General features: G+C 34.2%; 1 protein-coding gene across 1 annotated transcript; it reads left to right on the forward strand.

The window, feature by feature from the left end:
* The first annotated feature begins 8556 nt into the window (after positions 1–8556).
* LOC132164376 (heat stress transcription factor B-4) lies at positions 8557–10224 on the forward strand. The gene is made up of 2 exons (XM_059574878.2): positions 8557–8993; positions 9527–10224. The coding sequence occupies exons 1-2, from the start codon at positions 8733–8735 to the stop codon at positions 10169–10171; spliced, it is 906 nt and encodes a 301-aa protein (XP_059430861.1). The 5' UTR covers positions 8557–8732; the 3' UTR covers positions 10172–10224.
* The last annotated feature ends 1558 nt before the right edge of the window (positions 10225–11782 follow it).

Genomic DNA, 11782 nt, shown 5'->3' on the forward strand with positions numbered 1-11782 from the left:
CCTCAGTAGCTCAAAAAATCATCAAACGGATGGCCCACGATCGTGTGGTGGAGGAAAGTCCGGCAGGGGCGACCTGAGAACACATTTGACGCTTGTGAGAACGCCCGCATGTGATCTCCGGCCGACCCTGTAGGGCTCCTCCGCCTTTAATCTGCTAATTAACAACAACCACTTGGTGATGATGCCCAATGGAAATTACGTATTATATTTATAGCCTATAACACGTTAATTCAGTACAACATTGCCTAAAATGTACGACACCACCTTCTAAAATGTACGTTTATTTAGTTGTTAAACAGATCGTACAACGTTGTACTCCCTCAATGCAAACTCCATTAATTGTACTGCCAAAACTTGAGCAAAACAGAGAGAGAGAGAGAGCTGCCTTGTACTCCCTCGTAGAAATATATACACGAATGTACTACGTAATTAGAAACTTCCAATTTCGAAATATGTTGAAAGCAAATTGATTTTTATTCTATTTTTCTGTAAAGATATATAAAATACACAAAATGTATAATAATATTATCTCACAAGATATCATCATATGCCTTCAAAAGAAAATATAAAAATGGAGATTTCAAGTGCATTCTTTTGGATTAAATTTAAAATTAACTCCTTTAAGGGTGCCTATGAATCTATTATTCTTCTGATTATCGCTCTCTAGCTAGGTCTAAAGGTTTTTTTCTAATGTAATCTTTTAGCTTTTCTTGTCTTTTGCTTTCTTGTAGGCTCTTATTGGTGTAGCCCTTTACTTTTAGGCCGCCTTTCTTTTATTAGGGGTTTACCTGCTAATCCTTTTTGTTCTTGTTGTTGTTTTTTTTTTTTTTAATTAAAAAAAAATATATTAAAGGCATATGTAGTGATCATACCTGGCATGATGAATGGTGCTCTCTCAATGCCAAGAGAGAGAATAAAGCACTACAACCTAATCCAACCAAATTCAACCATGTAGATGGAAAAGCACTGTTAGTAGATGTTGAAGCACACACATGAACATGATACCCATTACACATGATACCCATTACGCATGTCCAATTAAAGGAAACACAGCAACAAAATATAAAATAAAGTATGAAACCTTTGTACACCCCGACGTGGGGCTCAGAGAGAGGGAAAGAAAAAAGCAAATGAAATTGCTCCTTCTATCTCCTTTTAAGCACACAGCAATCAATGAATTTTCAAATGCTTTGCAGAGAGCTTGGCCCATTTTGGGAGAAAAAGAAGGAAGATGATGTTCATGTTCGTCTCTAAAGCATATTTTGTCTTTCAAGTCACCCATCACCACCAAGAATATCTTTTCATCTTCTTTTTTATTTTACTAAAATTTTCAAAAAAGCTTCATGAATATTACATTATTGCTTCTTTGGTACTCTCAAGAATCTCTAAACTCACTTTCACAAAGGAAAAAATAAAAAAAAATAAAAATAAAAATGAAAAGATATCCCAGAATATCCAGACAATTGGGTGAGGTCCACTTCTGCAGAGAGAGAGAGAGAGAGAGAGAGAGAGAGAGTGTATGGCTTTTATGATTAGAAATTCAATCGTATTATGATATGATCGTTGCTCAGAACAGTGTAGAAAGACAAATGCATGAGAGGTAATGATGCAAAAATCCAAGCTGCAAATCCATTTCTTTGTTTAAGGAATTAATGAATATAAATTATTTGTGAGTTAAAGTGGTCCTTTTAGATCTTTTGCATGTGAATTTTAATGATTTGGCTGAAATAAGGTGGTGGGGTCTTCTTCTCTGTTGATGTTCTTATGGATCTCTCTATGATGACTAATTGTCGCATCATTGTTCCAACCACTACTTATGGTCAGGTGGTTACTGGAAATCAGATCAAATATGAGTATTCACAATAACTGTATATTTACAAAATATCAAATAAAAATTAACAATGCAATAATCATGACTTGGTTTGCATTATTTAGCATTATATTATATACACACACACACGGAGTATTCATAATAAATGTAATACTTCACACCACAATCAAACTATGCTAATGAAGCATGGACTAGTGGAGTAATTCTAAATGTTGTTGCCCATCTAATGCTTATTTTATTGGGTTGATGTGGTAGTGCTAATCGATCCTTAAAATTTTTTATTTTTTAAGAAAGATTGACTCAGTAGCTAATGGGCACGGACACATAGGGCTGGGTATCGGTCGGTTCGGACCGGTTAATGGGCTTATCGGTCGGTTAACCGATAAGCTATCGGTTAACTATCGGTTAACCAAATCCTAACCGATTACTGACCGATAAGAAGTGTTAACCGAAAATTATCGGTCATATCGGTAATCGGTTAACCGGTCGGTTAAATCGGTTTGAGCTTTTGTGGGCTTTTTATTGAGCTTTTACTGGTTGCTAATTGTGCCAAAAATTAATTGTTTTGGAGGCCCAAATACGTTTTGTTGGGCTAAAGCCTAAAATAGCTTATTAAAAATTAGTTATTTTAGAGTATATTTTTGGCTAGTTAATAGACAAAAGTGAAACCAAAACTACGTCATTTTGGTTTCAATAATAAATATAAAATTCTAAAAAATTAAAAATTAAAATAGCTTATCGGTCATATCGGTTTTTCAATAAAAAATTTTTAACCGATTACCGACCGATAACTATCTGTTATGGTTAATATCGGTTTGGTTAAAGTCGGTAATTGGTTAATCTGCCCACCCCTACAGACACACCAGTAGAGTAAGATGAGAATGAAATGAGAGTTGAGTATGTAACATTACTCTGCATAGTATATATGCACCAGTAGAGTAAGATGAGAATGAAATGAGAGTTGAGTATGTAACATTACTCTGCATAGTATATATGCACCAAGCCCGAACTCCATTTTGGCCTATAACTAGGCCCTTCTGCCCTCATTCCTTCTATCAAAAGACATTTACTTAAATTTTGTTTGTTTCGACGTAAAATGTTTTTTGAAAAAAATATTCTTTCAAAAAATGATCTCGGAAAAATATTTTTCGGTATTTGGCATGTACGGAAAATCATATATATATATAAACTTTAAATTACAAAAAGTCCCGACTAGGTCTTAGGGGTGACCTAATCGGGTCCCACGAGTCATGGCAATGTCCTAATTGGGTCCCGAAGGGGTCTCGACCGAGTCCTGGTCAAGTCTCGAGTCTCGGCGATGTCTCGGTCGGGTCCTAGTATGTTCAAGCTGAGTTCTAACAGTGTCTTGGACCCCGGTTAGGTACCAGCCAGGTCTCAGACAAATACTGGTGGGATCCCGACGACGTCTTAGTTGAGTTTATCAATTTGAGAATGAGATGCTCAAAGTCGAAAAATTGTTTATAGTTTTCAAAAATAGAAACTATTTTCTAAAAATTAAAGAGGCTTTTTAGTCAAATGAAAAAAATAATTTAGTTGAGTATTATTTTCTATTATACCAAACACTTAAAAATACGAAATTTTTTTTAAAAAATCATTTTAGGCTAAAACAAACGGAGCGAGTGTCACTCAAATTCTTCTATTCGCTTAAAATGCATGTGACATTTTGTCATTCCACCTAGGGTATTCCTTTGTTAAAGTATAACAACTTTGTCCTTAATATTTTTGCAATATATATATGAATTTCCACACCCATAATAATATATTTAAATAAGAGTTTAATTCTATATCCAAACTATGGGTGCTATGATCTTGTGAGAGCACATGCTAGTTGGGAAGTATAATCTTTGATGATATATATGGCCTCCCATTAGCACCCAAGATGCAACATGCATGCATATATGCTGCAGGTGCTATATGTGACATATACAGTCAAACCTATGACTTTCCGACATTCAAAAAATATTATTATAATATTAATATAACATTAAATTGCTCTTTTGGTGTCCCAAATTAATATTGGGTCTTATAATTTTGGACGGTTCTTTAAAATTATTACCTACCAACTTATTTTTAAGTGGTCGTACTTGTATTTACTTTTTATTTCTAACGAGTATTTTTAGTTATGAACATTATATTATCAAAATTAGGGTTTGCAATAAAATAGAAGTTGAGTTTCTGATCGACAATTTGATGTTGTATATCAAAGGAAAAATTATTGTGAAATTTAGTATTAATAGTACATATTCAATCATAGACAATTTTTTGGGATCTAAAAGAACTTCGAGTTCCATTTTCTTAAGTAATTGAGTTGAAAATTGAAATATATTAAAAAATATTTTTTTTAGTATTTTTTTTGTTTATATTTTATTAACATTGAATAGATGCTAGTTTTTTTTTTTTTTTTTTTTTTTTTTTTTTTTTTTTTTTCTTCTTAACAATTGCTGATCCAATGATGAATTGACATTGTAATGTCAGCATAATGAGATAGTTGTAAGATAAAAATGTGATTTCTAACATTATTCTAATGAAAAAGGCAAAATTCTATAAAAGTTGTTTTCAAAAAAATATGACTTAACCATTAGAGTCTCTCCTGCCAGTCCCCACATCGGCGCCACCCTGATCGTCTTCTCATTTTTGCATGTGCACATCGTTTGATTCGACTGTGCAAAAGACCGCATCAACAGTGTATTTTTCCCCTCTTTGTAAGTGTTCGTATTCTTCATTTGCAGCCATACATATTTATTTGCACCCATAATGTGGAACACTTAAAAGTGAGTGCATGTATCTAGCACTGCCCTATCTGCAAACTTTAGCTAAGTTTTAAATCTATAAAGAAAGAAATTTTCAGTCAGCAAAGCATTTTAATAAGGCATAGCTTAAGACAATTTCATTTCCCTTCTGTAAGAATCTGAAAAAAAATCTACTTTTTTCTATTTAACTTATGATATTCTTGTTTATTGATGGTTGCCCATACCCACATGCACCACATTTAGATTTGTGCTGATATAAGACAAAGACATCTCTCTCTCTCTCTCTCTCTCTCTCTGGGGTCTAAAAGGGCAAGCAGTGGGGCACATGGAGATGGAGATGGAACATGTGATACATGATGCAATCCACAAACACATCCACTGCAAATTCTGAACTTTGAGGAGGTCGGTCATATTAATTTGGAATAGAATCTTCCTACCTATTCAATCTCTTGTTTGGACCTTAGGATTCTAAGCATTCTATGCTGGAACCTGTTCAAAGGACACCCAGTCAACATTGTGTTGAGTGAAAGCTTTGGCTTTCAAATCTATGTATAATGATCTTTCAATAAAGTGAAAGAAATTAAGAGAAAGGTAAATAGAAAATTAATATTTCTTTTAAACTTTTCAATAACTTCCCAAAATCTATTTTCATGGTAATCCTAATTAATATAACTTTTGGTGTTGATCATCCAAATCAAACCCAAAATGAAGAAGAAAGCAAAATCACGCAGACAAGGTTATTTGTGGATTGAGATTTCTAACAATTTGTTATCCAAACGACAATGTGAGAGAGCCCATTTTAGCTCGCCTTCTCAAATAAATTTTAAATTACTCAATCAGTTACTCAAACCGATGAATCTGATATGAACTTTCTCAAATATGTTGTCTAAATTGCTAGAAAATTAATATGGAGGAAAAAACAAATATTGGCAGGAGAAGATCCTTAAGGGTGATTTGCTGCATTCCCTTTGCTAGTTCGTTTTGTTGGTACATGTACCCCACACAACAAAGGGAATCTAAAGAGGCTGTGGATGGATGAGACCATGATGCAGCTTTGAGAATTGAAATCTGCCCCCTCCTTTAGCCAAGTGACAGAAATAGGAAGTAGAAAACGATTTTCAATTTTTTTTTTTCAAAAAAAAAAACTAAGTTTTTTCGTCAGAAGATATAATTATATTATTATTCTTTCCTTCCTGTGTGGGACTGGAAAGAACAACTTTCCTACACCATCTAAGTCACGGGTGTGCATTGGAATGTACAAAACAAATGAAATAAATGAATAGAGGTTCGAATTGAGGAAAGGCCAGGAATGTTCCTTCTGACATGCATTAAATATATGTTCGTATTATATATATATATATATATATAAAAGGTTAGATTCCAAAAAAGGGTACTCATGCATGTGCTTGCTCCTCCCCCCCCCAGCTAGAGGATTAATTCATATTAGGTACTTACTGTGAATTATTCCTAGCAAGGGCAACCACATGAGTACCGGAGATCGAGATTTCTTACAATTTTCATGTTCACATTGCGAAGAATTCCCTAATTATGGAATGTATTTGTCCGAATAGGTGTTTAGGTTATCTGAGCATACAGTTTGAGCACTTGTTTGGACTGTTGAGCCACATTAACAGCCTCTCATAACTCTGCTTGATTATAAAGGATGGACAACTACAAAGATGACAAATTGTTGAAGATCTCAAATTTTAGAGGATCCCGATCCGATTGCCTTAAGCTCTCACTATATCAAGCCTTGTTGATCAATTGGATAGGGCAATGTATAGTAGTCTTTGCCGCTTTGGCCATTGGTGTCCGTACTTCACTTGCAAATTAAGTTATGTTATGCATGAGTCTAAGTGTTTGATATCAAAGTCAATTTCAAATTGCATTTGAGAAATAAAACTTTTAAGTCAAAAAATGCATTTTGGTAAAAGTTTCATTTTTAAGTTTTTGCCAAAAATGCATTTTGTTCATTTTTAGAATAAAAAAGTCAAAAAAGTATTCTTGAATTTTTTTACCAAACATGCCAGCTTTTGTTTAGCACGTCTTTTTAGGTACTAAAAGTATTTTTAAAGCACTTTAACACAATTCCAAACAAGCCTTGAGTATAAGATTGGATGCAGCTCAAGTAAGTGTCCCACATACCTTAAGTGCAATCTTAACTACATGTATAAAAGTTTTTGTTGCAAGTGAGTTTTCAAAAATAATTAATTCTACCTAAAACTTGTATGAGACACATATTACAGCTAATATTCAACTGTGGTTTGGAAAGCACATAACCAAGTTGGCAAGTGGGGTTTTGACTCCACATATAGGTGAGAAAGAGATTTGTCCTAAACTGCGTGCAACAAAGGCAAAAAAGTTAGGATCTAAAGTGTTGATGATGAGATGTTTTGAGATTAAATAAGTGCATTCATTGTAAATTATCCCAAAGATCCGAGAATTAAGATTCAATGGCATGCATATGATGGCTTTTCGACCCATAGATTTCTTCAATGATAATGTTCACTCAATCTTGTTAAAGAAAAGTTTAGGACTAGAATTGTGGTCTAAGGTATAATCTTCCTTTTCTCTCTCTCTTTTTTTTTTTTTTACATGTCCGTACAAAAGGGAGAATGGGATTCGAACTAGTAACCTCCGCTTCATTAGGCGTGGTTTCAGTCGATTGAGCTACCTCTTGATGACATATTATATGATGGCTTAATTTTCATAAGATTTATTGAATTATAATGTTGACATAATTAATATTTTCTGATTATTTATTTTTATTTTTATTTTAAAAAAAAGTCCAAAAGTTGATCCCTAATTAATGAGGTGGCTTCTCATGATTAGTCTCTTCTAGTTAATTAAGCATTTGCAAAATAATAAAATATTAATATGAATTATTTCGTCTTAAAAGAACTCAATTTAAACCTTTTGGAATTATTAGGGTATATATAATGATTATAACGAAAATTATATTAGTGAATCTTTTGTTCTGTTTTATTGGATCTTATTTCTAAAATCATCATGCATGGAACAAGAAGCTAGCTAACTGCTGAGAAACTATATAATCTCTTGTATGTTGTATTTCTTCCTTGCAATAAATTGGAAACAAGCAAACTTTTGCTTTAGAATATAAGAATTAAAATAAGATCGGTTGAGATGTAACCAGAGAGGTCGGGAGGGAACAAGATCCTCTCTAGTTCATTTGAACTGGGTTGGATAATATTGAGTTAGTTATATTGGAGGGGTATTTTTGTCTTTTCATTTTTTGAGAGAATAAAGATACCCTCTAATATAACTAATTAGATATTATCCGATCCAGTTCAAATGAACTAGAGAAGATCCTAATTCCTTATAGGCCTTAATTTTATTAAGTTTGATCCCAGTCCAAATTAGATTTGACACCCCGTCGGACGAAAAATCCTGATTTGTTCTTGAAGACAGGAACATGTGTGAAATTGTGGGCAATTATGCATCAAGTGTGTTCAAGTATCTGGGTCACACTAATTTAAGCCATCATGAGCTTGGAAGCTTCACTTCCCTATAATAATAGCTTCTCTCCCAGCAAGAAATGAAGTCTAAGCAATGTTTTTCACATTATAATTATCATAGGAATTTGAAAATAATATAGGAATTTTGATTTAGTTAAAGACAGTGGCAAATAGGTATATCCTTTGGGCATGTGGGGCATCAAGGTATTCTCAATGGAGAATTGTCAGAAAAGTTGGAGACTTGGGGCGCCCAAATAAATTCAAGCAACAAAAGAAGAGGCACCCACCCACCCACCCACCGATCTGTTCTGTCAAATGCAGCCAAGGGGAAATAATGAATAGGTAATTAATAGAATAGCTCATTGGATCTTATTACAGTAATACTAGAAACTTTTCAATATATATATATATATAGTATACTGACATGCTCACCTGCTTTTTAAAGGTAGAGAAACTTGTGAGACAGTGAGAGCCAAAGAGAGAGCCCCAAAGATCAGCTTTTATTATAGTGACATATATGCTCATGTTGTTGTTGCTGTTTTTTTCGTTTCTTAAGGTTAGAAAATTTTAGTATGGCAGAGAGAGAGAGAGAGAGAGTAAATTAATTAGAGGAAGGGAGGGTGGGAGAGAGGATAGATAGATAGTTTAATTTTGATGTCTTTGAGAATGGAGAAGAGTGGTGGTGGTGGTGAAGAAATGGTGTTCTCAGTGGAGTCTCAGAAGGCGGTGCCGGCGCCATTTCTGATAAAGACATATGAGCTTGTGGATGATCCTCGGACCGACCACATTGTGTGTTGGGGTGAAGATGAAACAACTTTTGTTGTTTGGAGACCCCCTGAGTTTGCTAGGGATCTCCTCCCAAACTACTTCAAGCACAACAACTTCTCCAGCTTTGTTCGACAGCTTAATACCTATGTACCTCTCTCTCTCTCTCTCTCTCTCTCTACACAACCAGTTTTTGGTTAATCTGCAGGTTTCTTTCTATTGTATGTAAATGGTGAAAACAAGTCTTTCTCACTCCAAATATTAAGAGAAAACCCCACACAAACCTAATACACACAACACTTTATTTGTTGATTAATATATATTTCTCTAGATTTTAGAAAAAACTAATTAAATCCCAGATCAATTTTTGTTAACTTTTTGCTCACTTAATTGGTTTATATCAATTGAGGTCTAAAGTCTTTCAGGAGACTATTCATGACATTTGTGTGGTACAAGTGTATTTACAATATAGAATATGTACTTTATCCAACTCAGTCGATTAAATTGATATATATTCTTAAAGCATACGATTCTCATCTCTATTTTTCTCTAAGGACGGATGTCACATGCTTTGTTAATCATAACAAAAATATATATAATAAACACGCGTTGTGTTCTATAGACAGACGTCAATTTAATAGGAATCTTGATCAAATACTTCTCTTTCTCTCATTCTTGCTCAGGGCTTCAAAAAGATAGTCTCAGATCGATGGGAATTTGCAAACGAGTACTTCAGAAAAGGAGCAAAGCACTTATTGTCCGAGATCCACAGAAGAAAAACCCCTCACCAGCACCAGCACCAGCACCATCACCAACAACACTACAACTACGAGCAGCCAAACCAATTTTTCCAACCAGCTGATAACGACAATGTCGGCAGCTGGTTTGACTCGCCGCCATTAATGCCATCTCCAAAACCGACTACCGACATCCTTACAGCTCTAACGGAAGACAACCAACGACTGAGGAGAAAAAACTTCATGCTACTGTCCGAGCTCGCTCACATGAAGAATCTATACAACGACATCATCTACTTCATTCAAAACCATGTAAAATCGGCGCCGTTTGAGCAAAGAAGCAGTGATTTTCCTGCTGCTGCTGCTGCCGCTCATCCCAAGCAGCTCCTCATAGAGTTGGATTCTTCATGCCAAATGCAAAGTGCTGTTAATTATGTGGGCGTTCTTCATGGGGCTAAAAGCTGCAGCCTAAGCCTTGGTAAGCCGGCTCTGGTGGCTTCAAATGAGGAAAAGAATACTACTGTGAAGCTCTTTGGAGTCCCTCTCAGTGGGAAGAAGAGATTGTATTCAGAAAAGGTTTCAGATGTTTAGCCCTTTTCTTGTAGTCTCCAATCATTTTGAATATATGGGAGTTATTAGCAGGAAAAAGTTAATGTACAGTAGTAATTAAGAGCTCAAGTTTAGCGGATTATGTCTAAATTTTTTTTTGAGGAAATGCTAAGTGCTTTCTTGGTGTTTTTTTGGTATCTTCTTAATCGTAGGTGGATATTATTTTTTAAAAACCAAGAGAAATAAGAAAAACTTTTTTTTTTAGAAAATAATATCCACCTAAGATGAAGAGGACTCCAGGAGAGGAGATCGAGCACCTAACATTCCATATTTTTTCCTACCAAAAAAAAAAAAAAAACCCTAAAAATAAGATACTCCCTCTATTTTCTATAGTTAAAATAGCTATATATACAACTACTTATTTCCTTTATTTTTTGCTTGCTATTTTCTTGCTTTGCTTTTCAGTGGAATTCAAAAGATTTATTTTGTTTTAAAGCACTAGCATATTGAACTAGCAAAATGCTTTTTAGCCCAATTTTGGCCATAATTAACCCATAAAAACCACCTCACATTGAACAATCTCTCTATATAGTTTTTTTTTTTGGAGTTGCTAGATAAATGTAGGCTGTAGCTAACAATATAGTAAAAACCAAATATATATATATATATTTTTAATTTCTTTTTTATTGGTCTCTCAACTCTCTCTCCCTCCCTCCTCTCAACATGAGCACATCAACAAAGGCATGGTGGCGGCGAGCACAATGAGATAGACAAGTTTCTTGGCTTCATAGCCAACACGGCGCCGGAACGGTGGCTAAATCCCTCCTATATGTGTGGAGAGAGAGAGAGGGAGAGAGATTACTTAAAAAAAAAATTATAAAAAAATTAATGTAATAGAGTAGAGAAAGATAAAGTGGGAGATATATGGTATATTTAAAAAGTGTGTACTTATAGTATATTTATAGCTAAAATTTCGCTAAACTTATAGTGCTCTTATAGTAGAGAAGCCAGATTATCCAAATGAATAATTGATTGTTTGAAAAAAAATGGAGTCATTTTGTACTTGGCTGTCTTTTACTACTCTCTCTCTCTCTCTCTCTCTCTCTGTCTGTCTGTGTCGAGTAAATACAAAATCTTCAAATCCATGAGCATGAGCTTCTATTCATGTGGGATTCTCTAGACCACTATCTTCCTTGCACCCAAGAATGTCTGTTTAGTCTCTCTCTATAAAAGAAACAAAAACCTACAAATACCATCATTGTACCTCTCTCCTTTGTTATCTTTCTATTTATTTATTATTATTTTTATTCACTCTACCAACTCTTTGATTAAAAAATAATTATGAAATAAAATTGGGAATTAGTGAGAGATAATAATACCTTACGAGCCCAATTGTTGTATCCAGCCCATCATATATATATATATATATAGCTAATCATGTTTCTTTTATATGAATGCCTAATAATGTTGTGTATGCAATTATAAAACCAACCTTGCCACACATTTAATCGATTAACAAGGTTTGATGGTGAAATATAATTAGGCACTCAAGCAATTTTGATGATAAAAACTCTAATGATAAAAACTCCGGTACATTCGTAATGTATTTTGAGAGGTGTTAAAAAGGTAGTCCCACGTTAAGAAGATAAAACA

Source organism: Corylus avellana, chromosome 8 (assembly GCF_965113065.1).
Source record: "Corylus avellana chromosome 8, dhCorAvel1.hap1.2, whole genome shotgun sequence".
NCBI classification, from domain to species: domain Eukaryota; kingdom Viridiplantae; phylum Streptophyta; class Magnoliopsida; order Fagales; family Betulaceae; genus Corylus; species Corylus avellana.